The sequence below is a fragment of the Rutilus rutilus genome, assembly GCF_951802725.1.
Source record: "Rutilus rutilus genome assembly, chromosome: 22".
NCBI lineage: Eukaryota > Metazoa > Chordata > Actinopteri > Cypriniformes > Leuciscidae > Rutilus > Rutilus rutilus.
The window spans coordinates 17923668-17945281 of NC_140227.1; the positions used below are offsets into that span (position 1 = coordinate 17923668).

Sequence of the window (21614 nt, forward strand, 5' to 3'; positions counted from 1 at the left end):
CAAATAAGTCTCTCTGTTGTGAGTTTGTCAAACCGAACTCTTGTGCCCCAAACGAACACAGTTCACCATGTGCTTCGCTGTCATCATGGCATCTGATCCCTTCCCCTTCTTATTCCATTTCTTACCTCGTTATTGTTTCACTTCTGTTCAGTATCAATTAAATCCTTCCTCCCCTATTTAGTTCCCTCTTGTGTGCTGTCTTATGCCAGATTGTTGTTTGTGTCTCATGCAAGCAGTTACCCAGCCTCATCTAATCTCGTGTTTTGCAATGTTGTGTTGGATTCTTTGCCTGTTATTTTTCATCTTTTATTTTCTTTACTACCCTCTTACTTCCCAGGTGGTATCCCCATTGCATTCAGCCCTGGTTTTGCTGTCCAGTCTCGCAGTGTTGCCATGCCCACTTACTATAAGCATTATTGGGGTTTTGTTTAATCTTGGCTCTTACAGCGATCAAATTTATGGAGATATTAAAGTGAGTAGGTGTGGGTCGCGATATTTCGTTCTTATTTTTAGTATAAAGCATTTCCATTTATTTCATTTTTTATGGACTTGTGCTTGTTAGCTGATTTGCTTGCAAGATCTGGCAATATTAATACAGTCACAAATACAGAGTATGTCTGGCAGCACATACAGATGGGAAGCTTAAAAAAAAAAACTTAAAAACTGCTTTAATAAGTGGACATGGCAACACTGCCAGTGCGCTCTGTGAAGTAGCCTATAAGCATTAACAAAACACGACTCCTCCGTCGACTGTGCTTTAGTTAAAATTGAACACAATGAGTCTTTTGTCACTGTAATATTACTTTAGTCAAAATAGCATATACCAAACATGATTACCAGTGTATCGCAGTTTCAGGAGTGAGTCATTCTCACGAACTGCTCCAAGACAGGAAGGTGGAGAATCCAAATGCAGATTTATTAAGGGGTAATCCAAAGAACAGGCAAGGTCAAACACAGGCAGGCAGTCCGCACAAACAAACACACAAAACAGGCAGGGGTCAGAAGCAAAAGAGTAATCTAGGGAACAGGGCAAGAAATCCAGAACCAAGAGACATGAAAACCAGGAGAATGCTCAGAATTGCAGTGACACTAAAACAAGACTTCACAGAGAGTAAATGAGTGAACATGGAATAAATAGGCTGAAATTAACAAGATAATGAGACACAGGTGAATGTGATAATGAGTGCTGATGAGTCCAGGCAGAGAATGATGGGAGATGTAGTTTGTGAGTGAAACATGATAGTCTGGTGTGGAGTGCCCTCTGGTGGCTCTCAAGGGCACTCCAGCTGGTGACCGTTACAGTCATGTTCCGTACACACAGGGAACGATAATTTAGGGGACTCACTCCTGCATTTAAATGAAGTTGTTACTCCTGAAAATTTACAGTGTGTTTAGTGGCCGCATTTTTCAGGAGTTAATTCGGCTGAATGTGGTTGTCACTCCTGTAAATTACTGAACTGTGTGTGTACAGAACAGGATTAAGCACAACCATGTGATAACCAAATTTAGCTGCAGTTTTTACATGGCTTATTTTTGTTGTGTGTTTGTTATTGAGAGGACAGTGCACAGCACATATTAATGTGACTCTATTGCTTTGTTCTGTATAAAAGAACGAATTGAACAGAAAAGTAAACGTAAAATAGAAAAGTGACAGTGCTTGACAGTGTGCGTTTCACTCACGTTTGCGACTAAGGGTTTTTTCTTTGTACTGAACGCGTATTCACAGATTCACGTTTTTGTAGTTTACATGGAGATGATAATGTTATTGTTTCACTTTGAAAGCCGTTTTCAAAAGTTTGCATTTTCAGGGTCCCCAAAATGATGATGTTGTACAAATGAATGGCCAAAGTGCATAAAAAGTGTTCTGTTTTAGTGTTTTTATTTGAAAATGGTGTCGTGTAAATGTACCCCAAGCGGGGCCATTTACATGACTCTGTTTTCATACGGACAATGATATGCTTAAAACTGAGAAAATTTCCTTCGAGTTTTCTGCGTAGACGATACCATTGCCAAAACGACCCCCATTCACACGGATCCGCGAAAACGACTAAAACGCTGCATTCTGCTGCCAGGCCATTAGATGGCGATGAAAAACTATAGACTGAACATTTAATACGCATGTGCATGACGTCATCGTTTTCACAGATTCACGTTTTTATTGTTTACACAGAGACCGCTTTAAAAAACTTGCACTTTGAAACCCGTTTTCAAAAGTTCAGAATGAACTGCCAAAACGCATAAAAAGTTTTACGTTTTTGGTTGAAAACGGTGTCATGTAAACAGCCCCTAGATGTGTGCGAACTGTAAAATGTATTTAGTAGCACATAGAAAAATCATATCATAATCATAAATATCTGAAATGGTTGGGTATAAAATGCTTCTAAGATTTCTTAAATCAGAGGATAACAAATCCAGGAATCGTGATATGGCTTTGATATGAATAAATAAAAAGGCAGTAATTTAGCCAATTACATAAATATGAGTGCGGCACGTTTTATAGGCTAGTGAACATGCAGAACTGTTGCACGTTCTTCAGGCTCAGGTTTCAGTGCAGTTCACAATCAATGAATACCGAACATTTATTTATTCTTTGATTATAACAGGACGTTTTGCAAAAGTGCAGAATGCCGTGAGCTAATTGGGCATGTGATTTTTGAGCCAAAAGAATTTGAATGTAGCTTCCACAAGACAAAATAATTAACCCTTTGAAGCGTACGATCACACCGGTGTGATTAGAACGTTCAGTGCGTCATGTGATCAACTAAATTCAAATCTGCGTTAATGCTTTGGCTGGCACTGAGCCAGAGATGGACGCGCACAGCACTTGTCATTTATCACAACTGTTAAAGGGATACTCCACTTTTTTCGGAAATAAGCTCATTTTACAACTCCCCCAGAGTTAAACAGTTGAGTTTTACCGTTTTAGAATCCATTCAGCCGAACTCCGGGTCTGACGGTACCACTTTTAGCATAGCTTAGCACAGATCATTGATTCTGATGAGTCCACTCCAGTAGCATTTCTTTCAAAATGACCAAAGAGTTTCAATATTTTTCCTATTTAAAACTTGACTCTTCTGTAGTTAAACCGTGTACTAAGATCGACGGAAAATGAAAAGTTGCGATTTTCTAAGCCTATATGACTAGGAACTATACTCTCATTCCAGCGTAATAATCAAGGAACTATGTGGCTGTACCATGGGTGCAGCAGGCGTAATGATATGACGCAGCGCCTGAAAATAGTCCCCAGCTCGGTAACTTCTTCCAACGTGACCGGGACTAAGTTTGTCTAACCTATTAGACCTATTTTCAGGCGCTGCGTCATATCATTACGCCTGCTGCACCCATGGTACGGCCGCACAGTTCCTTGATTATTACGCCGGAATGAGAGTAGTTCCTAGTCATATAGGCTTAGAAAATCGCAACTTTTCATTTTCCGTCGATCTTAGTACACGGTTTAACTACAGAAGAGTCAAGTTTTAAATAGGAAAAATATTGAAACTCTTTGGTCATTTTGAAAGAAATGCTACTGGACTCATCAGAATCAATGATCTGTGCTAAGCTATGCTAAAAGTGGTACCGTCAGACCCGGAGTTCGGCTGAATGGATTCTAAAACGGTAAAACTCAACTGTTTAACTCTGGGGGAGATGTAAAATGAGCATATTTCCGAAAAAAGTGGAGTATCCCTTTAAGTGTTTTCAACCATATAATGTTTATTTTATGTTTCTGGCATTTAAATACTAGCAAAAAAACATGTATAGTTTGTAAAATATACACTGATGTCTATGGAAGCGGCAATAATCCTTTCAAATAAGCTATCATTTGACAACGTGTTTCATTTGATATTTAATAATCTATATATCGCGTAGTAACTATAAAGTTTACTCTAATCTTAGTTTTGGTACAAAATGCATTGTGCCCCAAAGTTGTCGTCTTTTGGTGAATTTTTTTTGTTTTGAAGCTAAAAATTTTCACACAGCCTAGGCGATTCGTCCCATAGATTTGTGTGTGTGTGTTGTTTGGGGAATCTGTCCAAAATTTTACAAAACAAAACTTTTAGGCCTACTTATCGACGAACTTGGTTGTTAATGGAGGACGTTAGGTTTGCAGGACATCAAAGATCAACCTCTGATTCACAAAATGTGCTGTACAATGCTGAGATAAGGTGCAAATTCTAATAAAAAATACATTCATATTTAGCATGACGCGGGCCACAAAATAAATGCAAGCGGGCCGCCAGTTGAGTACCCCTGTCTAACAGGATCAAATCCATTAAATGACATCCACTGGTGAGGGTGCATTCGTAGGATGACGCATCCACCTCACAGAACACAGAAGGAAACTTCTTTAACTCCATGTCAGTCGTGACCCGAGTGCCACACTGATGTCACACTGTACAGGAGGGGACACTGGGAATCTCATCAAACGGGACCACTGCTGACTCTTTTACACTTTCCCTCTTTCCCCTTTTCTCATTCTCATAATTTCAACGGTGCATATTGATTAACAAACGCATTTTACCCTGCAATGATGACTACAAATGGAACAAATTGGATTTCAGCCATTCGCTCAGGATATGCGTTTTGGTGTGGGCGTCTTGATGTAGGAAGCATTATTCTGTTGAATGAGATTTGTCTTCCTGGCCCCGTCTTTGGTTAATGAAAGCCTAATCTAATGTAATTGGCATGAATAGCAAATACAACCGGAGCTGCAAGGTGACTTGACCAGGATGTGCACTCTTTGGTTGATTGCGGTTAGTGAATATAAACCAGAGATCAATCAGTGGTGGTTCTACACAGGCACACATGCACACATGCACTTTAACAAATGGCATCCCTGCTTGAATACATTCATGACAGAGACACACTACGCATAACCAAAAATCAACACAGAAATGGCTAAACAACTACAGAGCATTTTCAAAGGCTTTTCTTTAGACGGCGCTTAAATGAGCAGACGCTGGTGCCACGAGGACAGCTGTTGCCACTCATTTACTCTCATCAAACCTCATTGTGCTATCTGGACTCTCTGAAATGCAGATAACACAATGAGCTTTGAAAGCTCAGAAAATAAATACCATGCACGCGTTTGCATTTTGCTTTGCCGAATCCCTTTGCGCCCATGATGTGTGTGTGCTCTGTGGTCCGTGTTTGATGTCTGGCTACGCATTTCTGAGGTTCTGTGCATGTAAAGCCGATTGTGGTTTGACAGAAACTACCTCAGCACCCTTTGTGCGACCTGAGGTAGTTGTCAGGGAGACCGTAAACACACAGGGCTTTTAATCACTCTCTTGCCCATATCAGCTGTTCTTCCCATGAATACATTACACATTGTAACCTTATAATTACCTCTTTCTCTGTCTCTACCCACACCCTCTCTTTTTCTTTGTGTCAATCACCTGAGCTGTCACAATTTCTTTCTTTTTTCAAATCTCTGAAAGCATAAGATCCCACCCTCCCTTCAGAACGTCTCCAAAGCCACGCCTCCTTCAAAACACATGAACGCACACAGCAGGGAGCAAACAAAAGCGTCACGAGAGACGGCATTAAACTACCTCATGTCTCAAAGCAAAAGTGTTGCCATTGAAACGCATAAATTCGAGTCACGAACCACTCCGAGTATAAAGTCACGGGTTTCCATCTCTTCCAAATTACAGTAGTAATGGCGTGAATGCAGCATAAGCTCATTGTTTTGGTTAAGGAGGAACTGTAAAAGGTGACTGTGGTGCTTGGGTGACTGACGTCTGTTTAACTCTGCATAGCATTAAACGCGCTGATGACGTGTGTTGTCTGAGCGAGCAGGTTCGCGGAGGTATGAAAATACATACGTAGACAGGCAGTAAGGACATTTTATCATCGGACCGAATGCAATGATTGGACGAACATTTTATAGTCCTGCGCCTTCCTATGCCTTCCACAGTACATACATATACAGTAAATACATTTAGACTACTAAACTTGATTAGCAATCAAGGATGTTTCAGAGACTTTCAACCAGCATAAAAAAAGTTTCTGGAACAAATCACCTACCCTGCCTTTTTAGGAGTGAGCTTCTCAAAATAGAAAGTGACTATAAGAAAATAGTTATAGCATTGAAAAAAATTCCCATTTTCAACTTCAGGGAAACATTCCAATCAACTGGAGGTGTTACAAATCTGACTGGAAGAAGACGTGTGTCTGTATTGCCTTAATGCACGACAAGTACTGTAGGATTTTTTGAGTGATCAAAGACTCTCTGCAAAGAATTGCAGAATTTAGTTGATTCTTGGGGTCAAAAAGCCTCAAAATATATCGAACAAGATTCAAGATTCAAGTTTTTTGGGAGGGTTTCAAGGGAAAAAAATCCTCTGCTTTCATTCAAAAACAAACTCCTGCATATTCAGTTGCCAGACACTACTGGAACTTCAAACAGGACCAGAGCAGATTCAACTAAAAATAGCTTTTTGGTCACAAGATGGATTTGGTGCACACAGGGATAAAATAGTACTCCATGCCCACAGTTAAATGTACGGCTAAATCTTTCATTTTGTGCACCTATTTTTATTCTGGAGGTCCTGGACATAGTTTTAGATACAAAACATCATAGTTTCTATTAAATACCAGCTGATAAAAAAAATCGAAACCTGACCGCCCCTTGAAATCTTATAATTGGCAATGGTTGGATCTTCTGTTACCCCTTTTCCACCAAGGTAGTGCTGGTGCCGGTTCGGAGCCAGTGCCTACTCGCGAACCAGTTCTTTGTGTTTCGACAGCCAAAGAACCGGTTCTCGGCCAGGAAAATTGGTTCCAAAGCGGCACCAACTCTTTGCTGGACTAGAACCGTTCTTTTATCATGTTATGCTTACGTCGGGGGATGGGGGCGGGGTTATTATCGAACTTCTTCTCAAACGTAACCTCCGTTTATAGTAATCCAGACGAGCAGCACAAATGTGTTCTAAACGTCTTCTTCTGACCCCAATATAGGATCGCAATGCTGGGAGAAACATTTGCAGAAAGACAATGTAGTCCAACATTGTAATTGAAGTTTGAGGTTGGCGCAAGCGTTTCAAGGAAAGCTAAGACGTAGCCTATGGCAACGTACACAGTGACGTAACGACGTCGTTCGCTGGGCTCTCTAGTCAGTGGAAAAACAAACAGGTTGAACCAACTTTGAACCAGCACCAGTTCCGAACCAGTTCTTTTTTGGTGGAAAAGGGGTATATCTGTACAAGGATCGAAATCAATACAAAATTGGGTCACTAAATCACAAAATTAAGGTTTTGCCATGGCCATCTCAGTCCCATGACCTGAACCCTATAGAAAATGAGTGGGGTGAACTGAAGAGGAGAGGGCACCAACCTGGACATACACATTTGAAGGATCTGACAGATTTCTATTTGGAGGAGTGGTCTCTGATCTCTTGCCAGGTGTTCTCCAACCTCATCAGGCATTATACAAGACTCAGAGCTGTTATCTTGGCAAAAGGAGGTTGTAAAAAGTATTAAATAAAAAAAGGATAATAATAACTGTGATCACCGTGTTTTGGAGAAAAACGTTCATTTCATAATGAGACTTTCCCCCATTTTCAATTGTTTTCAACAATGAAAAGTTCTCACAACGTTCTTTGCTCATATTTACCATGGGTGCCAATGACCCTGACTGGTGAACGTGATTTCACCAAGTAGAACATGTTCCTGGATCAACATTCCAATCAACCAGTTAATGTCAAGTTTAGGCTTAAAACAAGGGTTAGAGGGTTCTACATCAGTGTTATTCATCCATCATTTCCCTCTGACATTTGGGTAGGATTAAGGTTAAGGGCTAGGGATTAGGGTAGGTTAGGACTATGTTTTTGGTCAAGAATGTTGTTCCTGGATCAACAGAACATGTCTTATTGTCAAAATCACAGCAACCATTATGCTGTTTCTAAGCAAGATATTTCATCAGTGTCTGAAAAAACGCTCTCGATGAACACATTTATATTCGGTAACTGTGTTATAAATGCAGTATATCACTCTGGACTGTTGCATTATTGAAACTTCAATGCTTACACAAGGCTTAACGTCTTCTCAGAAACTTGCACTGATACTAAAAGGAACCATTAAATGGTTAGAGACCCATTTTGCAAAAGGCTCTTGTTGACCATGGAAGTCATTTGCTGTAGCTATAAAGACCAGTTACCAGGTTCTATTAGATGAAATGTACAGTAATCACATAATAGAGCTGCTTTCTTGCACTCTGACACATTTGGTCGTCTATATCACAACCTGCAAGAACATATTAGCTCCAGGCTGGATTATGAGATCATGTCAGAGAATAATGATTTTATTAATTGAACCAGGAGCCCTTGTGGCTCCCAGAGTTCATAAAAATAAATTATTTACAGATCTAGTAAATTAGTTGTCTTGATTATGGAGATGGACATGTTCTGTAAGTGCGCATGTGTTTCTTCCACCCATGTCTGTTCATTCCCGCTCATCTACATAAAGACTGGTCTGCCTGCTCTCTGTCTCTCTTTCTGTATCTTAACAAGCTGTCACTCCTGTGCTGATTGCAGTGGTAAAAAGTAATTAACTGAGGAGATAGAGAGAGAGATTGTTCAAAGTGTGTTATCTGCTCTCTCGCTAGCTGAAATCTGTGGCCAGAGTAATGGGATTGAATTGGCTAGTCACCATGGCAGAACTACAGTAAATACTTAGAATATTAAAAACTGGCAGGTAAGCTGCATAGCCGACAGGGATTACATGCAGATTTGTGGTGCCAAAGCCTCCATCAGGGGTTGTGCCATGAGTGCTTCAACCACCTTGCAAAAGTTTTTGATCTTTGAAAAGGATGATTTTATATATATGATTTATAACAGCATCAGAATTATGACATGAAACAAGGATGAAACACATATGTGCACTTATCTTCTGGGATGAATAAACATTATGCCTATGTCATCCTATTGGCTTCTTGCCAACTAGGGCTGTTCCTTAGTTTTATTAATTTGATTATTAATGATCCATTATATATTAATAAAAAAACAATCAAGTTAAATTACATTATTGTTCAAAAGTTTGGGTCAGTAAGATTTTTTTTTTTTAAAGAATTATTACTTTTATTCAGCAAGGACACATTAAATTGATCAAAAGTGACAGTAAATACATTAATAATGTTACAAAACTTTATATTTCAAATAAATTCTGTTTTATTGAGTTTTTATGCTGAATTTTTTTCCCCAGCTTTTCCATCAAGTGAATACATTTAATTTTAAAGGGGCCATGAACTGCATTTTTGTCAGTATTTTTTTTATTTTATTTTAATAAATATTATCTTATAGTGTTCACTGAGGTCCACATAATTCAGGTCCATTAAAATATTATCAAGATTTTTACATCAAAAATCATCCTAATTTAAAAGTAATTAGAAGCTATTTTCTATCCTGTTTTGACTCTCTCTTTCGAACACTCGAAACTATCCTGATTCAAGACTTGGAAGTAAACACCCACTGCTATTATTAAGTAACAGTTTTGCATATTAAAATAATTAAGTACTTGGAGTTACCACAGTAATAGATGACAAAGGATGACTTTTCTTCCCCCCGTGTAAACGGAAATATGAATGTATGAACCATCATTTGTCACATTGTCGTTCTTGGGCTATTCATAGTGCATCCTTTTCAATAAAGTGAAAAACATATACATATACATTGTCATTTGCAGTGTATATTTTAATTAAAATGAAACGTGTTGTAATGTCTTACTGATGACAAAACAGAAGATATATCACGATATGAAGATATATATATATATATATATATATATATAACGATCTGTTAATTTTTCTTCAACATTTCTTGTAATCCTCAGAGACGTTTCTATGGTTTTATTGCTGGAGTAATCCTGTGTTAATCTTTACTACTAGGCTACATGACATGCTCGAATCAGTGGGCGGGGCTAAAGAGGTAGAAGTAGGCGTTGATCTTCTGTAGAGGCGGTCTTTTGTCGCACTATGATGTAATAATGTGACAAAATCTGAAGCAAGTTGTTTTCTGAGCTTGGTTTTAATAAAAGCTGTTTTTGGACTAACAAGGAAGTTTTGAGTTCTGAATCTTACATGATCTTTTTATAGTACAATTATCTTTTGCATGTCAAAAGATCAAGGAAAATTTTACTTCTCAATTCATGACCCCTTTAAAATATATAAAAATAGACAACAGTCATTTTAAATTGTTGTATTTCACAATATACATTTTTAATCCAATATATGCAGCCTTCAAAAACATGAAGAAATCTTACCTAACCCAAACATTTGCACAGTATTGTAACTCATTATTGTCATATCATAATACAACCCCCCTCTTTGGTACAGTGGTATTATTTTCATAAAGTAGTGACACATTTCTTGAGGTTCAGCTTGGGAGGAAATACTTTTTATAATATGTAATATGTATTCTTTCACTGTAAATCCTCTACTGTAAATCCATTGACTTGTTATTTTGGGAGTCTCAGTTATATATAAAATTTTCAGTAAATATATATTGTATTGCTAAGATATATATCTCCCAGTTGGTTTTTATGTGCTAGACGCTGCACTTGTTTTATAGTATTGCTTCTGGCATGTGGCCTTTCATCTCACCGACTCTATATTACCAATTTATATTTTCAAAATATGCTCGTAGTTTATAGGGTTCAAACATAAGAAACCCTCACCCATTCAAATTCAAAAACTTTGTCTATCAACCAATGATAGAAATGAATCTTTGGTAAAAAGGCTCACATTCAATGCATGCCACATTAACACCTTTAAACATAAATAAGTAAATGCATAAAAGATAAAGTTAAATATAAACCATTTAACCTGATTTAAAATGGATATTGCAGTGGGAATGAAAGAATTCATATAAGCCTTTTTTTGGCCAAAGGAGCTCTAAACCAGTTACCTGATGAAAGTAACTTAAAAAAGCAATAAAGAGAATGAGAAGGGTCCGTAGTGATGGAAACTTCTTTCTTCTTCACTGCACAGTTATAATGTTCTGAAGGTTGAATCTGCGAAGTCCCAATGATTTCAGATGCCTGCGTGATTACTCTTGAATTTGAATTTGAGACTGTGTTCACCTCTGTGTATAATGTGCTTTCTTGCTCATAGCCGTGTTCCTCTTGCACTAACCCTGCACTGTAATTGTCTTCATGCACGGATTCATCACATGCATTTTTGATAAGAGGATGGCAGCCATTTTTCTCTCTTTTCAGCAAGGCTTGTCAAGATCCACTTTCTCCTCACCTGTGCTCAGTACCTGCATTGATCACTTTTTATTACCCATCTTCTCATGATTGATCAGGAGCAGTGCCCTGGGCAATCAGAGCAGTTTTTTTTTTTTTTTTTGCTATAGCTAGAATAATTTGCTCTGTCATTAGAGATCTTGATAGTAAGTGTTCTGTTCTCTGTCTTTCTTTCTCTGGTGGTTTTTCTGTAATGGTGATTTATGAACTATCTTCCTGCCCTCAAAAGCAGACTGACAGAAAAATTTCATTGAATCAATATTTTAGTATATTGACTTTTTCCTTATAGATGTTCTGTCCATTTTCTTTATGTGAAACCGGTGAAGACTAACCAATTTTTGTGCTGCCTATAGTGGTTGGAGAAGCAGAGAGCTTTTAAGATTTTCCTCTGGTTTAAGATTGCAGTTGCAGAGATGTTTACAATAAAAAGTTGTATAACTCTGCTTTAATTTTACAGTTTTGTATTGTGGGTGTAACACTGTGCTTTGAAATCAGAAAAACATGAAATCAGATGTCTAGCAGTGAAGTTCACCCCCTGCTAGTTTTGTACGCCTCCATCATGCGGTTTTGGACGCTAACCACCGTTACACCTACACTAATCAGCCTTCCACTGAGTTGCCTCCATCCCAGAAGAACTAACTTCACCGAACAGACTAAACATTTAACTAACACAGTTTAAGAAGCACTCTTGAACATCTTTAAAATCTTTAATTTTAGTTTTATCTATGGAGAGTTGGACTTTGTTGTTAGTGTGCTCTACTGTTAGATTTAAGCAAATGCTACAAAATACAGTACTATGGTACACTGAACACAACGACACCTTGACACTTTAAAGTATTAGGCCTAATCTTTATTTTTTTATGTCAGATCTTATTTCAACCAAAACAAAAATCTATAAGTAGTCATTTTAGTCTTTCAGGTACTTCACAAGCTAACCATTTAGTCATTGTAGCATGCTGTTAGCTGATTAGCCTGCTATTACAGCATGCTGTTAGCTGATTATTCTGCTTGCTTGGCATACAGCTAGCCAGTTAACCTGCAATCTTAGTTACCATTGCTACAAAGGTATGATTCTTGTATGTGGCCGGGTACCCGCTAATATTTGATGTAACAGGTTGAATAATATTGACCTTATCGTTTGCGGTGTGGGTGCGGGTCGGCAGTCACTGCAGGTCCAATAGCCAAGACTTTTTTCGAATCATTTAGGTACACGGTGATAGGCTGCTGCTTTTAAACGATCCTGTGCATGATTGTGTTCATGCTCTGAAGACTGATCAGGTCAGATCAGGTACGGCATAGTTTGTTCCTGTGTCCTGTTTCCTTTGTTCCCACTCTTCATTTGTTGTCATGGTTACTAATTACGTTGCACACCTGGTTCTGGTTAAGTTAGTCATTTAGTCCTATGTATTTAAGGCCTGAGTTTGGTTCAGGTCATTGTCCTGTATTGTTTTTAAATTTAAGCCAAAGCTGTTATGTTTTGTACTCCTGCGATTCCTGTATTTTGGATGATCTCGTATGTTTTAGTAATAAAGTTTAATGGCTGATATTAAGATCCAATTCTCACTGCTCTTCCATCTTCTTCGTCTGCCTGGCCCAACGTGACAATATTAATTACTGTAATTTAATTACTTTTGCTTTTGAAAAATTTGCTTTTTTAATTCTTAATTTAATTACAGTTTACAGTACCTCTGATGTAATTGATCTAACTCATGTGTAAAGACTATAGAGCAATTCTATATAAAACAATAGTGGATTTGGTATGTTTTTAATGTAATCTTCTCCCTTTAAATATTTTGGTCAGTTAAAGAATAATTTATGCAATTTTTTATTGTTTATTTGAAAAAATTTAAAGAGCAGTTTCATGTGCATCCATTTATTGTTCAACTGGTCGAGGTTGATATGGGATTTAGAATATTAATTAGTAATAAGTCATGAATTATTTTTCAGAGAGAGTAATTAGTATAGTAATCTAATTACACTGTCAAAGATGTAATTAGTGGCTAGTGGCCTAATTAATTACCTTTAATTAATACCTTTAATTAGGCAGGAGTTGTAAAGTGTTTCTCTTCATGGACAAAAATGGTCTGACTAGTTTGGATCAACATGAGGGTGTCTAAATAATTACAGAATTTAAATTTTGGGTTGAATTATTATTAGAATTTTTTTTTGTTTTTTTTTGTCATTTCTGAGAAACTGTTGTTTCTCATTACACTATCTGGCTCTCTGTTGGTCTCACCTTTCACTCACATGGCATTAACACACTCAGAGGCCAGACAATCTCTCTGCCTTGGCTGGCTTAGATTAGCCACATTAATTTAATTACACATGTCTTGTTTACACCAAATCTGATTATCATCAGGCAATGACATTACAGATTTCTCCCTTACTAGTGCATGAAAATCTCAACAAAGTTATGATGTGTCATGGCACTCCCGGTTATTTGTTTATTTTCGTCTGAAGGCCTTGTTTGGCAAAACCCATCTTTTACATTTTATCAAGCTCCGTCGACTTGATAATATAGCCTCTCTAAATCTAGTTCCAAGGGTGTCAAAGTTGTCGAGATAGAATGGTTGGTTGCTTAAAACAATGCCGTACATCTGGTTTAAATTCGTTTTCACTTTAAGATCGGCCTGGCTCAAAGCCAGAGCAGATAATTAAATTTAGGCCTAATCAAAAGCCTCACAGAGAAGTTAAATGGCCGTGGTGGCAGTTTATTTTTTGTTAGCTAGTTTATCATTGCAGTGTCAACACAAATAGAGGCAGCAGAGCATGTGTGATAAAGACTGAACGCCGATTCATCTTCAGCATTGACTGGCTCAGTCTACCAGAGCAGCAGGAGGAGAACCATGCTGTGCTGCTCGGTCTCAGCTTGAAAAGCTAATATCGCTGTTAGCATGTTCATAACTCAAAAATGTCATTTAGGGGAAACGGTATCATTCCAAGCAGAAATAAGTAGCGATCAGAGCAGTTCTGTTTAAGGCTTAGCCTAGATTCGTAATGGAATATATTTTATATATATTTTTATAATAAATGTTGCCATGTTACATTTAGCAGGTGGAATTTTGAAGTAAATTTCTAACTATTTTGGGAGCTAAAACTAAAAAGTTTCCACTAACGTTCCCAAAGGTCAGAAGTTTTAATTTCAAAATGCAGTAGGTGATAACACAATAACTTGGTTTCTTTTGGGTTTCCATAGTCTAAAGCACATTTTATACAGGTGACAATTATGCCATTGACTCACTACAGTAAGTGTTTTTAAGTTCAGGCTGTTAAAATAAGGCCCTTCTTATTTTGTCCGGTTGACAAAGGTGTCACAATAGAATGGTGAGTTGTTATGAGAGTTATTTCTCTGTTGAAATAAGCTTGGTTGCAGACTAAACTACAATATGAGCCAGATTTTCTGTCAATAATAAAAAGTTTAAAGGTTATAGATTTATGGAGCAGACTGCAGCCCTGCGTGATTTTATTAATGTCATTATTGGACGTGAAATTAGAAAAAAAATGTTGTTTGGACCCCATTGACTTTCAAAATACCTTAGAACAGAAGATAGTCAGTCAAACAGGTTTGGAACAACGTGACTCCAAATTGACCGATCTGGTAATCATAGCACAGGTGTATTCTCTGTGGAAAATATTTTTGATCTTGGATGAGACTGTGTCTTGACACCTGTCTGGTATTGTGCAGTAAAATTAAGCATTTAAGTATGAAAACACCCACACATTGGCATCATGTATGTGAGTGTCTGTACATACTGTATACTGACAGAATGTGTACATGAATTCATGCATGAATGAAGTGAGCATGTGTTTGAATTGTGTATGCCTGCACAATTACATGCACTCATTATTCTGTATGAGTGCATTGGTGTGTGTAAACTCACTTGTGTGTAGGGATCCTCATGAAAGGGTTGTAGGTGTTTGTAGCTTTTTGAGTACTGAATTTAGCCCAGCTGGAGTCAGGAAGGGGGACACCACGGCCACAACCTGTCCAGATGGTCCTCCACCCAACGACGCGACTGACTGGCCAATTCCTCCCTTGTAAGGCTCTGAACTCACCATTAGTTCAAATCCCTTTAACATGGGACATGCAGGGTATTTAAAGACACATCTTTTGGTCTTGAATCATAAACCGATAAATTAAAAGAAAAATTTGGTTTTTGCAACAGGATTTTTAAACATCTAGGCTGCCAGCTATGGTTTCTTTTTTTTAGCTGGACTTTAAATGAGGGAAATATAAAGCTAGCTAATTAAAGAAAATACTTAGGTTCATCCTATTCTTAGCCCGGATGATTTTTCTGGTTTGGAGAGCTCAGTGCCAGCTTAAATGGATAGTTCACCTAAAAAATTTAATTCTGTCATCATTTACTCACCCTCAAGTTGTTCCAAACCTGTATGAATTTCTTCCTTCTGCTGAACACAAAAGAAGATATTTTGAAGAATGTAACCAAATAGTTGATGGGACTCCATTGACTTCCATTGTATTTTCCCCCATACCATAGCTTAGCAATGCTAGCTTTATGTGTAGCAACATACATGTCCATAAATGTATTCAAATATCTGTGTATAAATCTATAAGCATGCATATTTTGTAACTTGACAAAATATAGATTGTTTGTCGTGAGTGTACTTTTAATCTTGTTAAATATTGATGTCGGGATCAGAAGTTCATGCTTCTATTTTTAACAGATTCGGAAGTCACCGTCTCACAGTGACATGATGACAAATGGCTCATGGGTTTTGGCCTCTAATCTAATAACAGTCCTGCTAGAAAGGACTAATGAAGGCTTTTAAATGGACAGAGCTGTGCATGTAGGGGATAGAGGCTTGCAGAAAGCCACATTCAGATATTAAATATAGTTTGCTTGAGGTTTATTTGGTATAGTTGGTATGGTACATCTAACAAAATGTAATGATTTACGCTCAAAACTTCATTCAAGATGTATTCTCTGCAAACAAGTCTTGGTATCTTATGCAGTTTTAATTTATGTTATATATACATACAGTACTGTTCATGAGTTTAGGGTCAGTAGAAGTCTCTTATGCTCCCAAAGGCTGCATTTATTTGATCAAAAACACCATAAAACTCTAATATTGTGACATATTATTACAATTGAAAATAATCTATTTGAATATATTAAAAAAATTAATTTATTCCTGTAATGGCAAAGCTGAATTTTCAGCATCGTTACTCCAGTCTTCAGTGGCACATGATCCTTCAGAACATTTCATATTATTATCAAACATTTCATATTATCAACTTGGTAAAAAGTTGTGCTGCTTAATATTTTTGAAGAGAATGTGATTAATTTTTTCAGGATCCTTTGATTAAATTTTTTCGGCTCTGATCTATATTGGCCTTTTGTGAACACTTAATAAATTGTTCTTCATGTATATACAGTGAGCGTTTGAAAATGTTGACCTTTCAGTTGAACTTTGATATTTTGTCAATATTTATTGTAATGTGAAGGTCAGACACAGGTTGATTTTGTAACAGAGGAAAAGTGTTTGGAGTGTCAGTTTAAATGCATTAAAATGTTTGTGTCTTACAGCTGGATAATCCTGATGAACAGGCTGCCCAGATTAGAAGAGAGCTGGATGGACGACTCCAAATGGCTGATCAGTTCACAAAAGTATGTGTTATAATCTCATACAATTACGCATGAAGCTGTGGGATACTGCTCTTTTCAGGCTTATAAAGTTTTGTCCCTCTTGGTCAGATTTTTTTTTTTCTTTTTTCTTTAACACCTTGAATAGGCTGGCAGGTTCCCCAAGTTTGTGTCCAGGGACATGGAGGCCATGTACATTGAGGAGCTGAAGTCTTCAGTGAACTTGCTGATGGCCAATCTGGAGAGCATGCCAGTATCTAAAGGTGGAGAGTTCAAACTACAGAAGCTCAAGAGAGGCCACACCACCTCCATCATTGACATGGGTCAAGAGGACGAGAATCAGCTCTCCAAGTCTGACGTAGTTTTGTCTTTCACCCTGGAGGTACTTGTTCCTGGTTAGCATTTCGGCCTGCATTTCGGGTTAGCATGTTCAAATAATGTTTAGGTCGAAACATGACCTCTTGAAACTCTAAATCCCTTTTTTTTTTTTTTCAATGTCTATAAGGGCCATTCTGAGCAGTGTCCGGCATCAAACTCTCTTTGTTGATTTAGTTTTCTCTTTATATCTCCACGAAATTTAGGTGTAGTTAACGTAAATCACAAAGGACTAAATAAAAGAAGGTTAAAAATAATATACTTACACATATTTAGATATTCCTACTGAGGTGTAATTAGATCGTTCAAAGGACCCCTGAGAAAAACTAATTTAGGTAATGAGGTAATTTTCATCTTTTTTTTTAAACTATAGTCGTGCATCTGTGAAATGCATCTGTGAAGTGATAGTTTTATACAGTGCAATGCATAAGTGAATACACCCATGCTAAAGTTGAGTAAAAAGAGGAATAAAAAATCATATTTTGGAAATTGAACTTAATGCCTTAATTTAAAAAATTAGGAAAAATCCAACCTTTAAAGACACCAATTTTCTTTGTGAATGAATAATGTATCGTAAATAAATAAATGTTCTTCCTTAAAATACATGGTGCATAAGTGAGTACACCCCTATGTTAAATTCCCATAGAGGCAGGCAGATTTTTATTTTTAAGTTTTTTTTTTTTTTTTTTTTTTTGGATACTATGCATCCTGATAAAGTTCCCTTGGCCATTGGAATTAAAATAGCCCCACATCATCACATAGCCTTCACCATACCTAGAGATTGGCATGATTTTATTCAGTTTTCAGTTTATTTCAAGCTAGTTTGATTTGCATTGAGAGATGATCTTATGGAAAGTACCCCATGCCAATCTCTAGGTATGGTGAATGCTATGTGATGATGTGGGGCTATTTTAATTCCAAAGGCCAAGGGAACTTTATCAGGATGCATAGTATCCTAAAAAAAAAATTTTTTATATACTTAAAAATAAAAATCTGCCTGCCTCTATGGGAATTTAACATAGGGGTGTACTCACTTATGCACCATGTATTTTAAGGAAGAACATTTATTTATTTACAATACATTATTCATTCACAAAGAAAATTGGTGTCCTTAAAGGTTGGATTTTTCCTAATTTTTTAAATTAAGGCATTAAGTTCAATTTCCAAAATATGATTTTTTATTCCTCTTTTTAGTCAACTTTAGCATGGGTGTATTCACTTATGCATTGCACTGTATATACCCATCAGAATAGGTTTATATATACAGTATATGTACTCCATGCAAGATCATGTACATTAGTGTTCGAAATTTGGGCTGTTGTTTCCTAGTGGTTAAAGACTTTCAAAATTTAAAATGAGATGCACAAAACTCACAAATTTATCTCACCCATTATTTTTGGCCTTGTTTCAGATCTTTTTATAACACTGAATTTTCCAGAAAACCACATCTCATTGCCCACACTTAAGAAAAATGAATTTGTATGAGCATATGAAACTAACACAAACTCAGCATCAAATCTTTCCTTTTCACCACCATCTTGTTGTATCTTGTGATTTGATAGAAATTGATTGGATAATTGAATCTGTGATGGTTTTGGCATTCATTACTGACTTGACATAGGATTTCCGTGTTCTTTTTTTATCGGGTAATAATGTAATTTGCACAGTTATTGCTTTGAATATCTCATTACGACGTTGCATATCACTGTCAAATATAACACCATGTTGGTGCATTAGTGATATACTGGTCTTTGATTTGCGGATAGTGACAAATTGAAAATGTCATCTTCTCTTCATTGTGCAGGTTTAAAAGAGGACAGGAGAATTCTGAATTTGTGTGTCTGTGTGTGTGTAGACAGGCCTTACTTAGCACAAGCCACAGAGAAAATCCCGAGTGATACTGACAACCTGCTATAAAGCTAGCTTTAATCAAGTGACAGTATCTGAGAGGAGATATTCCCTGAAGAGGAGAGCAATAAAACCATGTGATGTATGTCGTGTGTTAACAGCTCGTTCCCCTTTCACGGATACCTTTGTGATGACGGCTTTATCTGACACATCTCCCATCCTCTCTCCTCATGCACGGCTGCTGTGTGTGTGTGTATGGGTTTGGATGAAGGTGGAACTTATCTGAAATGTCAAAGGATTAGTTCACCCAAAAATTTAAATTATGTTATCATTTATTCACCCTCACGTTGTTCCGAACCCAAATTACTTTCTTTCTACCAGGGAAAATAAATTGAGAAATTCTGAATAATGTGTTTATCCCCATGCAATTACAATGATTGGGGACTGGAGCTTTTACACTTCAAAAAAAGACAGTAATGAGTCTTCTCAGGTCACTTTTTCATCGCTGTTACTCCCTTTACACTCACACCACAATTTAGGAGAAATATGGATTCTAAAAAATATTTGGCTAAATTTAATACAATATTTTGTAATATTTTTTTATTTTTATACTGCAAATTATTTGTCAATCAATTTTTTTAATTCATTTTTAGAAAAGGAATTTCTTTCTTTGGCAAAACCAATTTTGTTTTTGTCATTATGGACTCTCATTCATTAAGCATGCGTATGCACAAATGTGTGCACGTAATCTGCGTAGGAACGTTTTCACAAACAAATAATGATTCACCAAAACCGTTCATATTAAAATGTATTCTAAATTTATGAAAAATGTAGGAACAACTAATACCACATATGTTCTTAACAAAAAGCGAGGCCTTGTAATTGTGTTTAGAAGTTATAGCCTATTTCATCTGAACATGACTATATTATATTAATAATTATATAATATTATTTATAAATAATACAATTTAATTTAATCTTAAATACATGTCATCATATTTACAGGTACAGTGAAAGAGTAAGAAAAGCTGCGGTATAGCTTCAGCTGCGAGGTTTCTCTGAATAACGCAGATTTATGCATATGAACAGCTGGCTAATGAGAGGTCTGTAATCTGGGTCTGTATAAAAGGAGTTTATTGTGTTTAAACCGGTTTTGAGAATGACACACTTTGCTCGAGGATCTGACTAGAGCGCTTCTGCAGAGAGTGGCATATGTTTGGCGAGAGTGACTAAAGTCTTTAAAGGAAAGGTTGTGCGGAATTCCCTTTATATGGAGATGGTTTGGCCGTGTTTTATGCTAATGACTAACCTTGTGCACGTGGCCGCTCATTTATAATACTCCAAATTCACTAACATTAGAACGATGGTAAGAATAAATTCATGTGCGTATGCATGCGTTGGAAATTAGGCGGAGATTTTTTGGGAGAAGTTCTCCTGTGCGTACAAATCCACACAATTATTAGTGAATGAGATCCAATGTGTTTAGATAACATCCACTAAAAAGTTGCATTATTATTATTTTTATTATGATTATTTATATTTTCTCCCCAGCAGCTAGCGCTCTTAGGCGTCGTCTCAATAGATCTCCTGTTGTTTTCCCCACAGGTGGTGATTATGGAGGTACAAGGTCTGAAGTCTTTAGCTCCTAACCGGATTGTTTACTGCACCATGGAGGTTGAAGGTGGACAGAAACTTCAGACTGACCAAGCAGAGGCTTCCAAACCAACGTAAGTCTGGCAGAAAAATCTTGTCAAGCATTTTGTTTTTGTATGATCTCTGCATCAATATTATACTGCATCCAGCTTCTCTTCTCAGCAGAAGGTCATGCACTGAGGAAGTTTTGAAGAGTCATAACCTGTTACACTGTCATTTATTCGCGCCTCCAGACCTTGAAAGTTGCTGTCTGGAGTAAATGATTCTCTTACAGACTAATTAAATCAGTCAATGTACACCAACCTACACAAACCTGTTGAGGTTTGATTGCTTGTCATCTTGCATTCAGGCACATACTGTGAAGCTGCTTTGATACAATCTGTATTGTGAAAAGCGCTATACAAATATACTTGACTTGACTTGACTTGACATTCTCACTGAACCGTTCATGTTATTCAGAGCTGGAGGAACTTAATCTCAAATCCCATCAAATGCTGTTCGCTGAAGCTGTGCGTGTGTGTGTGTGTGTGATATAGCTCATTACATGATCGTGTGTGTGTGTGTGTGTGTGTGATATAGCTCATTACATGATCAGTTGATCTTATTATTGTGTACACAGTTGGCTCATTCTGTTTGTGGTGAGATGTAAAGCTTAATGATGAAGTAACCATTCTGGGCATGTAATCAACACTTAGGAAAACCGTACGCTGATCGCATTACTCAAATACACATCACATTTGTTTTTGTGTGTGGAGACTAATTCAAGGGTAAGAAAGAGAGGAAACACACACATACGCAGGAAATCGAATTCTCACACCTTTTACTGAACGTGCACTCACTTCTTTTGTCAGCTTACACTCTTAATCGGTACGCATGTTGTATGATTTTTGCC

The 21614-nt window shown here is 37.1% G+C and overlaps 1 protein-coding gene across 6 annotated transcripts in view; it reads left to right on the forward strand.

Annotated features, from left to right (window-relative positions):
• The window catches only part of cadpsa (Ca2+-dependent activator protein for secretion a), a 129987-nt gene that overhangs the window by 33353 nt on the left and 75020 nt on the right, over positions 1-21614 (forward strand). For all 6 annotated transcript variants that reach the window (XM_084395379.1, XM_084395383.1, XM_084395380.1 and 3 more), the window contains exons 5-7: positions 16790-16870; positions 16995-17228; positions 20675-20796. In XM_084395379.1, the coding sequence (XP_084251505.1) occupies positions 16790-16870; positions 16995-17228; positions 20675-20796 (437 nt within the window). The remainder of the gene's footprint in view (positions 1-16789; positions 16871-16994; positions 17229-20674; positions 20797-21614) is intronic.